General features: G+C 36.9%; 1 protein-coding gene across 7 annotated transcripts in view; it reads left to right on the plus strand.

Moving 5' to 3' along the window:
* tgo (Aryl hydrocarbon receptor nuclear translocator homolog tgo) overlaps positions 1-13,203 on the plus strand; it is a 166,389-nt gene extending 153,186 nt beyond the window's left edge. For 6 of the 7 annotated variants that reach the window (XM_069815570.1, XM_069815569.1, XM_069815571.1 and 3 more), the window contains one exon: positions 166-13,203. In XM_069815570.1, coding sequence (XP_069671671.1) covers positions 166-404 — 239 coding nt within the window. In that variant the 3' untranslated portion in view covers positions 405-13,203. The remainder of the gene's footprint in view (positions 1-165) is intronic. The other variant, XR_011330082.1, reaches the window with a different exon arrangement.
* The last annotated feature ends 858 nt before the right edge of the window (positions 13,204-14,061 follow it).

Raw genomic sequence — 14,061 nt, forward strand, 5'->3', positions numbered from 1 at the left:
GCCCTTTTTTTCATGTTATAATTGGGAGCAACAAATTTCTTCTTGTAAATAACTCCATTTTAGAAATGAAATTCTTAGTAATGCTAGACTAGCAGAGGCTATGGCTAGTATAAGAGCTCCAGTAATCCAGCAGTTGGTTGATCCATAATTTTGACTGTGTTTCAGGTATGTGGGCGTGGCAGGGGTCAGGGCAACCGTCTGACTCCGGCCCGGGATCTAGTGGTTCAGCTGGACATGCTGGGGCTTCTGGAGGGGCAGTAGCGGCGGGTGGAGGGGCTTCGGGGCAGCAGGGTTCTGGGGGTCCTCCTCAACAGCAGGAACTCTCGGACATGCTGCAGATGCTGGACCAGGGTGGAGCGACCTCCTTCGAAGACCTGAACATGTTCAACACGAGTTTCGAGTAGCGTGTGCAGACTGAGTGTTGAGTGAGATCGTGCGTGTAGACTGACGTGCAGGGTTGCCAATTTGTGCATCTGATGAAGAGAACATTCACATCTAGCCACGGATCTTCATGGTTGCCAGTCTACTCCATCACCATTTTATGATCATCTGGTTTCAAGAATTGGGCTCTTTACTCCCATATTATGCGTTTAGCAGTATGTAAGGCCTCTGAGGTAACACAGGACATCCATTCCTATAATCGTCATTGTGCCATATCTGATGACATTGGTGCCCCTGTAGAGAGATTCCTGCGGTTACTTGTTCCATGGAATATTCGCCGAAGGAATCCTGTGGAGTTGATCTCTTGGGAATGTGATACATTGTAGTAGTTCTCTGATGATAAGGGTGGTCATGAATCATAGAAAGACAGTGAAGTGATGATGGCAAGGGAAGTGGGATTACCCCAAGAAAATTACCCCATCACCATATTTGTCCACCATAAATTCCACAGAGGACATAAACCTGGGTCTCTGGTGTGGAGAGCTGATACTCTAGATGTTCAGCTAACTACGTGCCATCCACTCCTTAGAAAAGAGAGATTATTTCATAACTATGAGCCAGCACTGGCAACTGTACACATGGTACTCATGTTTCAGTGTAGTACGAATGAAAGAATTCCTACTGGTTATAATGTATACCCGGTATTTAGTTACAATGACTGACTCCTGAGACAGTCATCATAGTCTACAGACAGTGTGGGATATTTATGTGCAGCATCAAAAGATATTCGGAATTTTCACTGATGTACATTTACCTTTGCTGGATTATAACAGCAATTTATCTGAATAATTTCAAGGGAAAAATCGTTCCGGGATCAATACCCGGCCCCGGAACAATTTTTCCCTTGAAATTATTCAAATCTGCTTTACAGGAAGCTTTACCTGAAAGACTAGATTTGCATAGGAATTTATCTCATTGAGAACCAAGGGATCTTTCAGACAAGGTCGGAACAACAGCAGTGAAAGCATTTAAAGAGACTAATTTAATAAATATTTTCCCAAAATAACTGCTGTTTATTGATGCTGATGATTGATTCCTTTGTGTGGTGATGACATAATAACATGTCGAAGTGTCGACATGTTCTGCTGGAGGAGAAAGTTTGTGATTAATGGGAATTTAACTCTTCCAGAATGGATGAGTTATTTGGACAATGCATTAAGTTGAGCTAGAGCAGTTGTGATAGAGAATATGACGAATTAGTATTTTGCACAGTATTTATGCTTTTCTTGAAGTAAATGATTTCTTGAAAAAGCAAGCTCCTTTTTATACTAAATTTTTTTTTTGTCATCACCAAACTTTCAAAAGAGTTCGATTTATAGGCAGAGGGTGAGTGAAGCAGTGCACTTAAATTAAGTAAACTTTCCAAGATTTCATTCATGAGTTTGCCTTAACATTTGGAGCCATGATGTCAGCAGCCTAGAGTAGTTGCAGGTTCTGCTAAACAGTCCTGCTGAAGTCATTTGTAAGAGAATGGCAGTCTTACATTCAGTCAGATGATGGATAAGTTCACTGCCTAATTATTTAATGGGTCTCAACTCATTATGAAGACTTACGGCATCATTGTTAACTCCAGAGATTTCTACCAGTACTTTCTCCAGAAAAAATTGGCCTTAGGAATCTTGTGGCATTGATTTTCCAGTACTTCTGGATAGATGAAGTCTATGATTATGAATTTTGGATAAATTATAGAACAATAGCAGGAAGAACTATTGTGCCTCGAAATAATCTTTCCACACACTACCTTTGTCTACTGCAAATTTTGCTTCGATTTTTCAGTATTTGACGCTAAACGTTGGCCAATTCTTCACCTTTTCAATGTTTTATTGCTCCTATTACTACTCACATAGTGTATTTACAAGATACAAATTATCATTTCTAATTGAATAATGAATGCTTTGATGAAAAGTTTTCATATTTTAAAAGATGAGTTGAATTGAGAATTTTTACGTCATTATTGCATGAATTGTGTACTGTTTAGGACATTCGTTTAAAGATGGAAATAGCACTGCTTCACTTTTGGTGTAATGGTGGTGTGTGATTTTGTCGCTGTGACAGGTTTGTTGCTGGTTCCGACTGTAAACATAACTGGGATCTAATTAATTATCATTCTATTCAAGAGTTTATGTCAGCAACTCCTTGATATTCAAGCCTTGTCCACACACATTGCCCAGTGCACTTGCTATATTCTTCCACGAATGATGTAAATATTCTTGGGCGAATATATGCGCCCATGCATCGCAACAACTTCACTTAGCGCGTGTTTGTTATACTTGTGGCTCTAATCAGTTATTGTTGATATAATACTTATGGCACAGATATACCAATTCGTAAAAGAGCGATAAACATAAAAATCTGTTAGCTCGAGATGAGAAACATTTTTAATTGTCAAGAATCATCTGAACACAAAAATCAACAAAAATCACTGTTACCTGTCACAGCGATTTTTCCGGAGCTGCCATAACTTGGAGCTGTGGTGGCAAAATGCTGTCACAATCCCACCTATATTTTGGTGTGAATGAATTTTTTGGATTGTATTTTTTAATCTATCAAAGATTTTATTCGTTCTGAGATTTACCATATTAACTCGATTATAACATGGCATCGAATATAACGCATGCCCCAATTTTGAGAACTCCAAAATAGGCGGGGGGAGGGGAGGGAGAGGGTAAAAGTATCCATGCCAAACTTTAGGAGTGACATTATTAAAAGAGTCATATTTTTGTCTATGCATCACATTCTATTCCACTTCTGTTTTCAGAAGCTGAAGTCTTATAGTCATCATGTCCAAGATGAAATCAGAATCATCACTGAAATCTTTTTGATTGTTATCCTCTTAAAGCAGGCTGTCTTCACTAATGCCTAAAACAACCATTTTCAACCAGTGTGCCACGAGAAAATGAAAATAGTAAAGGTTGTCGTAGCAAAAATTGAAAAAATTAAAGTGAAAAGTGTAGTAAAAAGAAGAAACGTGGCACAAGCCAACATTTAGTAAACACATTCCCTTCTAAAACCCTCAAAATTTCTCCTGGTTCAGAACCACTGTTTAGATTATGCGAGTGTGCTGCAGGGTTTTAAATTACACCTTTAGAGTGTCACATGTTCAAAAAGTTTGAGGATCGCTGGTCTAAAGTAGTGGAGATCCAACACTTCTATCGAATACAACACCTATATTAGTTTTAAAGACAGCAATTTTACCAAGACTATATTGGGCAGGACATGTGGTTCATATAGCTAATAACAGAATGGGCAGAACATATGTTTTGTATGGATAATAATAGAAGTATAAATAAGATATATTCAAACACCTTCAAAGAAAAAGACCTCCAGAAAGATCAAGGTGTAGATGAATGGATGGACCATGGACAGAATGGAGTGAAGGTGCTTGTGAAATCAGCATGGAATTAATATGTTCCATAATGTCTAATTGATTGATTCATTGAGTGATTGAATTTTATCAAAGAAGGTGCGTCTTATAATCGAGTAAATACGGTATTTTACACGTGTGATGGTAATTTTGTTAAGAAATAATTTATTTCTGTTACGTTTTATTGTATTTTCTGTGTCTTTTTATTATTTCTCAATCTGTTTCTAGCTCAAATGGCTGATGAGATATGATCCCCCCCCTTACTGTATGCAAGAGGGTTATATGCATTTCGCTTTGACTGGAGAACATTGGCAGAAGTGAAATCGAGGCTGTATCTGAATAGGATGTGCTAAAAAAAATCAAACCACTTGATGTATTCTTAACCTTGATGACTGTTAACTCGTCTCTCAAGTGTGAACACTGGCAACCCTGTGCATTTTGGGCCAAGAGAACTTTTTGGTCTGTGTAAGTGATGAAGTCTTACATATCTTGCGTAAATGTTTTACTATTGTAGTGTCGTAGTTCACACACATCTCTAAGCTAAACTGTGTCAGAATGGCAGGCCTGTGGTGTGCTCGGCCAGGTGGATTTGCATTTATGTATGAATTCAATTTTGCTGGACCATCTGTGACCATTCCATAATCCTCTCTCTAAGTAATATGTCTGCCGTCAGGGATGTTCATTCATGAAACATGCATTTGATAAGAGAATATGTGATGCGAAGTGATATTTCCCCATCTGTATTCCAAGTAAATTACCTGTCATACTATGCTTATGCACCAGTTCACGGCAGAAGATAGGAGATTTAAACACGTATCACCTTTCTTTCATAGATCCATAGTCTCTTTACATAATTACTATCTACTGTTGTTTCCATTGAATTGAATGGTGAACTAATTTTGTAAATGTGTATTCTCCATTTCAGTGTCATATTTTCTTATATTTAATGCAACCGTTACCAGAGCAACATTTTCAAATATTGTTTTGCTGGGGGTAAGGGGGATAGGAGGAATCACCTTCTCTTGCAGTATCAAATTCTGAATACTGGTACATTGAATCATTTAGCATATTCTATGTGCCCTCATATACTGGGTGTTCATTTCAAAATGTGTTATGACGTCACTGTTGTGAGTCAGCGATTTGAAGCGAGTTTCAGCTTTTATGTCCGAGAAGTTGCCTAGTAATCAAGGCATTCAATCTGAACTTGAGAACGTGTACGGTATAACTTGAACTTCATAGCGACAGATGGCGGTGTGTAAAATCTGTGTGCTACCATAACCTCTTTCGAACTGTGTTTTGCACGGGCAAGTCGTACGCAGGGTATTTGTTATCATCCGTTGCATACCGCAACAGTCTACAACCCAAATCAAATGCTCCGTGTCCATGTTGATCGTCGAAGTTAATGTCAACAAATATGTAAGTAGTCGTCTTAACCCTCTCGCCATATCCCGACAGTAAGAAAAAAACTCACCTCAGTACATGTTTCTAAACAGTTCACATTCCTGTCACTACCGGCATTACCGCACGTATCGGTACGTACTTCCAGAGTCCGTGGGTATCCACGGACTCTGCGCACTTCAGAATGAACGCCGTACTTGCTAGGCAACTTCTCTCGCATTTAGGTAATACGCCTCTGCGGGAGTGTAGGAAGATTGAATTCTCTAGGCTCACTGGCTAGCCACATGACGATATACAGCGAGCCATGACACACTTTGAACTGAACACGCAGTATTCTATATTCTCTGCTTTTTCCATGAAAGGCCTCTGCTGTTTCACATAATATTTTTCTACAGAAACATCTGTACTTACAATGGGGATATTGGTCCACTGAGATATTTGTTCACAAAACAGAGAACTTAATGCAATGGGGATCAACCAGTAAATTGCACATATTCCTGTGATGTGCTTTAAATCTGCTACATGCAATTCTTGCTTTATTTTCTTTCTGAAAAAGGCCAGACAAGGATTCTTTAAAATTAAATATATGGTGTGATAACCCATGAAGGGCCAATCAGCCGGCTGCTGGCCTTATATCCACATGCCTCATCAGAGGTGAACGATCATTCAACAGAACAGAGGTATCATGTGGTTAGTGCAATGATCCCCTAAGTCGTTATAACTGGTTTCAATAATCAGACTTCACTAGCCATTGTAGCAACACATTTAATACAATACTGAGTGGGTACCAGTCACATACACTGGCTGAAATTTCATGAGAAAATTCCTTCTTCATGAGGACTCGAACCAGTGTGCATAAGTCCTAGGCATGATGCTTTAGATCACAATGCTATGGTGCAGGACAAAGGATTCTTATACCCTCTTAAAAGTCTAATATCCTTGGCCGAATTTTACTTCAAATGTAACGGCAAGCATATATCTGCTGTACTGAGGGCAACTTAAAGAAAACTAGTCATATTGGAAATTATTTCTTTTCTCTTGTAAGAGTATATATTGTTTTTCGTCTTATAATGTGTATAAATGTTGTTAACTATTGCTGAGTTCTTGGCAATAAGCCATTATCATTCTTGCTCTCTAATTTAGGAGAGTGATATAGCAAGAAGTATAACCGTTTTAATGTTAGCATCATATTTTTATGTTATGGCAGTTATATCACCTGCATGCAACCCAGAAGGAATAACACCTTTGGGGAGGCGAGACGTAGATGGGAGGATAATATTAAAATGGATTTGAGGGAAGTGGGATATGATGTAGAGACTAGATTAATCTTGCTCAGGGCAGGGACCGATGGCGGGGTTATGTGAGGGCTGCAATGAACCTTGGGTTCCTTAAGAACCATAAGTAAGTAACATGCAACCCCCCAAAACTGTTTGGAGGACCACAATTGCCATTGGTTAGCTGGTTTATGTGACCTAGCCAGGAGGATTGTCAGACAACTCCACCAACCATATCCCCTCTTTATCACTTAGTTGATGCTTATGAATGTCATAGCAGGTCATCATGCTGAAATGGCATTTTCTCCATTTTTGATGGAACAATTATTTCACTTTGACTCAATTCCCAGAGTCTCGTTTGTTAAAAATAGGTTGCACCATGGGAAGATGAGGATGGGATTTGAGTGGGAGATGTTAAGGACTTTTGTATCAATGCAAACTAAAACCTTCTATATGGCGAATCGTCGACCTCATCTCGTCAAATACCATATTGCTATCACCAATCATTGGCGCTAAATAACCTAGTAGTTGATACAGTGTCATTAAATAACCAACTAAAAAACTTCTGAAGGTCAAAACTATTTTTACTAGGCTCTTCTAACTAGGTAAGCATCAACCTTTTCACTTGTTGATCGTTTTTTTACACATTGTTCTTTTCTTTGTGGTGAAACAGATCAAGTGTTACATTTCAGTTTCATTAATTTATCTACTGTCCCCAGGCTAACATTACAATGACCTAGTATATCTCGTTGTTTTAAAGATGTTTTTATGTAAAGTTGTAACTTGCAATCTTTTTCTAGGTGTATGATTTGTTGCAAAATTTGAACACATGTCACTATTAAATGTTAAAAAAGCAGTTACATTACGAAATATGTTACAGAGTCTTCTTTGAACATTAAAAACCGCAATATTTTAATATCAGATACATCTGAACATAACCACGAAATGATTACCAGTACAAAACAATGGAATAAATTACTTGAATACTTTTTAAAAACAAAATTTCTCTTGTCATTGTGTAGAATTGTGCACAGTGTACATTTTCTTTTTGTTATTCTACAGTGGTAAGCCATTCAAAGCAATTACGTCATATTCTTATGCTACATCTCAGCTTTATATTTAAAAAAGCAAATCATTAAGTATACTGTTGTAGTGACTAAAGCGCTGAACTTATAATCCTGTGGACCCAGGTTTGATCCTCGGCATAGGTAACATAGGTGTTTTCTCCAGGTGCTTTGGTTCCCCTGTGGCATCCCAACAAATCTCCATCATCTCATCTCATCGCAGATGTAGCGTAGTCCAGCCCTCTTATGGTGCACCCTGGGCAATGACTGTTGGTAAATTGGTCTGCACATCTGGGCGAATGACGAACATACATTCTATGATTCTTCTTCTGTGGAGTTTAGATGTGAAGTTAATTGACATTCTTCTGTGCATGGTTTCTTTGAGCACTCGAACATTCATGTTTAATGAAAACAACAGTAGCAAATGTCTTACAGACTTAGTTATGCCTCATAATAACTAAAACATATTTTAATCTGAAACAGTCACTATTGAATGTTATATTCAATTATATATATATTTATAAATCTTACATGACATTACAAACACATACATACAATTTACTACATTAGACAGTGTGTGACACCTTCATTGCAGTAGAGAAAAAACCTGCTTTTTCATCCCTTTTCAACCCCAAATGAAGCTAAATAACTAAACAAATCAAATAAATAGTATATATATTTTTATAGAAGTCGCTGCATAACAATCACAACAAAATTTGTAATGAATAAATATATATTACGTTGAAATATGTTTTATATATAATATGGCATATCGTAATATATCCCAAATTTAATGTTTAAACCTCCTATCAACTTATATTAAGTATGTCATAGTCACTCGGTGTTCATGAAGTACTCAGGAAAATGAGAAGTTCTCTTCATGTTGCACACACAATCGTATCTGTATTACAATTTCTTATGTTGAATGAAAGTATTTAATTACTTAGAAATAATTCTTGGCAGGCACTTCATTTTCTAATGGGAGAAGTTTTGTGTTAGAATTTTTATATAGTCTGAAATTGTTATGCTTGCTTCTTTTTATGTTATTTGTCCTCAATAACAAGTTACTGATCAGATATGATACTCTTAAAAGATTTCTAGCATTACAGTGCTGAAATGAAAACAAGCAGGTGATGTGTAAACTGATTCGGTATATATTTAAAATATTCTTGTGTTGGTATAATATTTCTGGCAGTATCAAATGCTGTATACCAAGTTTCTTAGATGTTTATTGTTTATATGTCTTTTTTTTTTTTCCTTCAGAAATTGAAAGTTTTATATATCTATTTTATTTGTATAATTGTTAAATTAATTGTTTAAACTGTATAATTGTTGCACAATTCATTTATATTTTGAACCCTTGTGGTCAATTGCAGTTCAGCAGTGGACAAAAATTATTACATTTTATTACTAGTCGTAAATTTGCTTTTACAAAATTCTTTAATCTACGGCTCATAATTTTATGAAAGTATTGAAAAAATATAGTTTTATTAGAAAATAATGTATTAAGTTATCAAAACAAGACGGAATGAAAATTATTAATAACTTTATGTATAGGCCTAACTTAAAAAATAGTTACATTAATAATGTTCTTCTAGTATATTTTCTTTTAGCATAGTTTGAGAAATATTGTCGTCATTTGTGGTCTAACAATTATGAGCGTTTGAAAGGCGATAGATTTGTTTGGGTAAAAATATCTGTAATAAGACTTTCTCTGGGAGGGAAATAAAGCTGTGAGACCCATGTTGCTTAATTTGCAGCATGTAAAAGATACAAACACATTAATCGAATGTGTTAATAAAAGTACAACCTTTCATTTGTCCAAGCACTATTTCTAATTGTGGCTTTAGACACCCGACACCACAGATTTTGTGTAGTTGGCCTAGCCCAGAAATACATATTAAGAAGCAAGCAAGCAAGTTTAAGAAACAATGATGTTCGTCTCATTGATCAGGATACACAGCAAACGATTTGTAAATAACAACATTATTTAGATATCACTTTGGTCATCCTCAGTCATTGGATTTACATTTCAAAGCTGTCGAAAGATGAATTTTTAAGGTTGGTAAAGGCCTTTAGCGTAGTTTCTTTCAGGAAGGAAGCAAAATTAGAAATCCTGTATCTTAGATTTATGCTATGTATAAAACCCTGTTCCAGTATGAGAGCGCTCCAAGCAAAACCAGTAATTTCTCGCTAATGTCAAATTCAGTTCTGTTATCCTTGCCTGTTATCCATTATTATTCTGTTTTACAGATCCCCATGACAAAAATGGAATTCTGTCCCCCCAAACAGCATAAATTCCAGAAATATCTTATTTCCGCATAAAAATCAACTTCAAAATACAGGATGGATTGAAAGTCGCTTTCCCCAAACACTTATATTTAATTACATTCAATTTACATTTGACTACACATCCCTTTACAGATTTTGTTCAAAATGGAAGCCCTGTTTCTCGATACACAACTTACTGTTCTTACTGTGCTTCCACCAACAATGTAGCACAAAAACACGTTCTGTGGTTAATTTGCGATTTATTGCAAGAAATTAGCAGTTATTGCAGAAAGACGCAACCCAACACAATAAAACAAAACAACAATAACAAGACATGACATCAGAAAAACAGTTACGCACAAACATGGTTGTCAACTCACCACTTATTATACCAGCTATTTGTTTATTAAAGTTGTAACATCTGTATATGTGTACAAGTATGAAACCTAAGAACGAATATTGGGGAAAGCGACTTTTGACCCATTTTGTATGTTAGGATAGGCCTAAGCACCAGCTCAATGGATCCATTGTGACTATCTCTTTAATATTAGATATCTGAAACTGTTCATTCAGTTCTGTTTCTTGCTACAATTTGTAGCAACCTTGTATAAAACCTTGCAATAATGCTAGGAACTGGTTTCTCTCTTCCCAACTAAAACATCAGAGATCATCACACTTTGTCAGGATCTGCAGATATGTCTTCACCTAGGCAAAGGAATGGTTACAATTTTGCCTGGAGATCTCTCATTCAGGGAAAAAAAATAGGTTTTATCATCATCATCATAATCATCATCATCGGTTTGGCTTTTTGTGGGCTGGACCTGGGACAGGACTTTATACTTAGGCAATACTTTGGCTTGTTGTGTGACCTATATATGCGATGAATGGCCAAACTCGAGAGGTAACCTGAGTGGTTTTGATGAATCCGATGCTGACAGGTGGACCATCCTGCCTCGGCCCCTGATAAAGCAAGGTTCCATCTGCAAACATATAGGCTGATGAGTCCCATGGGCCTGAAGCCCCAAGCCTATCCCATATCAGCATTAGAAACCTGTACTACTCCCAGGACTTCACCCAGGCATATTTTTACTATTGTAGATGATAGATAAATGAAGGGGAGGTGGAGAGTGTTGGTAGAATAATAGAGGGAAATGGCAGTAGCCTGAGAAAAACCCTCTGCAATATCTGCTTTGTTCACCACAAATTCTATCAGAACCTCGCTGGGGACAGCTTTGTAGTTAAGTAAAATCCTTTCTATCTTAAAAGAAGTACTCCATGCGGAATAACATTTTTGGATATTGCACTGTATGCCGGACTTAAAATCTCCAGCATGTTGGAACTGCAAACAGGTTTCATCTGCACGCTGCTCTGAAAAGTTGAAAATGTTAAGTCCTTGCACACAGAACATCCAAAAGTGTTCTTCTGATCACATTTCCCGTGAAAGTTTCTCCCTCCAATCTTTGCTTAACTGTTGTCCTTTGATTTGAGAATGTTCTAATCACTCATTGCCTTATGTTTGAATGAAGTTAGTAATGCTGCAGATATTGAGTTTTTAAATATATTTTCTTTCTTTCCTTGTTCAGTAATCTGTGTTCCTCAGCGCATCTTATAAATATCACTTGCAATTTCGAATTTTCTAATTTAATGTTTCTAAAATCCATTTTTCTTTTTCGAATAACGTGAAAGAAATAGCGATAGAAATAATGTACCTGGATCTCAGGATTCATTCACATGTCATAAATCTACAGTATGCAGTATCTATGGAGTGGCCTAGAAGTGGGTGTACCCCCTTTTATTTTGGACACTGTGAACACTAAATGCGTGATATGGACACTTTCCTGATCGTTTAAGGGTCCTGAATATCAGTATGGAGGCTGTCATTGTCGTAGCATAGCATGTTCTGGCAGATGTTTTGTGGAGGTAATCTGGGGTGACGTAAAGACTTTTTCCACAGCTACTCGTAAAGGTAAGCGTTCACTACATCGTATTGCACTCCTCGTATGATCGCACACAATGGATATTTTAAGTGTAGTGTGTTCACTGTAACGGCTCCACCTCATCGCCTCAATGGATTCCCCTATCAGCTGTTTAAAACATGTCGTATAATATTGACATTGCTGAAAACGGAGGAGTTGAGGTTAGGTCTATTAGTTATGTTTGTTAGCGAATAAGAATTTGTAATTGCTTCATGCGTCTTAATTGAAGAGGAAGAAACGAAAGAAATATTGGTTACATAATATATATGTAAGAAATGACTTAATTACTGTGATGGGAATGCCTCAAATTATATAATTCTTCGCAATTTTCTACAAGCGAAATAAGTTTTCCATCTGCCATTTTGGCGCGACACTGAACATGGCACAACATAATAGTAACAGTTGACCAATTAAAATTGACTTATTAAAGAAGGCCATGATCGCACACATCGGAAAAGTTGCTCATCCGAGAAATGTGGATGGATTTTCCGAGAGACAATGCGTGCGATACGATGTAGTGAACGCGATTACATAACAATTACAGCAAATATAGTCTTTTTCCGATCCGTGTAATTCGTCCGATGAGTGCGATACGATGTAGTGAACGCTTACCTTAACTCTTACATTGTTTGATACTGGTTATTACTCTCACTGCATGGTTACCAAGGTTCACAAGATTACCAACATGCCAAGACAAATCTTCGGAAAATAAAGGGGAATATGCCCACTCCTCGGCCACTCTATATTATGCTACTTTTCTGAAGGAAACCATATCTTTAAAATTTTATTGTGCTGTGGTGAGTTTGAACTCATGGACATTATATCCAATGGTAGTCATGTGACCACTAAGGATGATTTCAGTTGATGATATATTGAAGGCATAGGAAAACAACGAAGTATTATTTGTTGCTTTATTGTCTTTATTATGTTTGTAATTCCTTCTCGCTCTTCTGAGTACTTACTGAACTCATTTGTTCTGCTGAATTGTAGAGATGGAATGGAACACATTTTTTGTATCTTAGGTGGACATCCCTGACGGTAGTGGAGGATCTGGTCCAAGCACGAGGCTGCCATGTAACTTGTGCTTTATATAGCAACATTTCCTTTCAGTGACATGACGTATGATATTTCTTGTGAGTGGCAGCTGGGCCACTTGTTTACAATAAATTATTTTTGTGACTCGCTGTTGTTGCGTTTGCCTGTATTTATACCACACTATTTTATTAAGAGGAAGGAACGGTAAAGGATTATTTCTTTTGCAACGTTAGTATTGATCTAACCTTTTTATCAAATGTTGATAATTTGTACAGTAACATTAATTTTTTTTATGAAGAGAGAAACATGTAGTTGTGAGGTTTTATTTTGTACACGTAGTGGAACAAGTTCCAGGGAGAAATAAAGAATCAGAAAACAGACACAGTCTTGTGCTAAGTATTCCATGTCTTACACATTCCTTGTCCCAGCATCCTGAGGTTTTGACACTCATCATAAACCACTCCCATCATCTTGTATTCTCGCATGTGATTAAGTGAAAGCTTGTATAATTTTGATAACAGATATTTTTTCTCTTAATCTGTTTCCAGTTGAAGTGAGTGGACATATATGAAACTTCTTCTACTACATTTACTGGAGAATGTTACAGTGTTGCTTGGCAAAAGCCAGATCATGGGATGAATTCGTGAAGTGATTACATGTGGAGTGGGGAAACTCAGAGAAAAGCTGCAACATCATCTGTCCATCACAAATTCGTCTGGATTTGAACCCTAGTCTGAGACAAGGAAAGCGGATGCTTCAGCAGTTTGGTTAACAGGTCTTAATGTGTCTGTTGATTATTATTTATTTATTCTTGTAGTAGATTTACTATAATTTTTTTTACATATCTTTTGTGTATCAAATGCAGCCATTATTATAATCATGTCATTGTACATAGTGATTCATATAAAACTGATGCTATTCTTTATTCATTCATTTGATCAGGAATACATTGCAATGTTTTATTTTCCTTTCAAATCACATGGGAGATCTTTGAGTTTCATTCATGTGTCATGCGAGATCTTTAGAAGTGTGTATCACAAGATGGCACAGCTGTTTTACAACTTGAAACTTCTTTGAATTTTCACGCACCATTAGTCATTGTCATTGAAGACGCAGTTGAGACAACAGCAATGGCTGTTACTCATGAAATACTATTGGATAACAAATTTGGTTATAGTGACGTGAAGGGCATACCAGAGGGAATTTTGTATTTGCGATCATCCAGACAGAAACAGAAT

Source organism: Periplaneta americana, chromosome 17, assembly GCF_040183065.1.
Source record: "Periplaneta americana isolate PAMFEO1 chromosome 17, P.americana_PAMFEO1_priV1, whole genome shotgun sequence".
NCBI classification, from domain to species: domain Eukaryota; kingdom Metazoa; phylum Arthropoda; class Insecta; order Blattodea; family Blattidae; genus Periplaneta; species Periplaneta americana.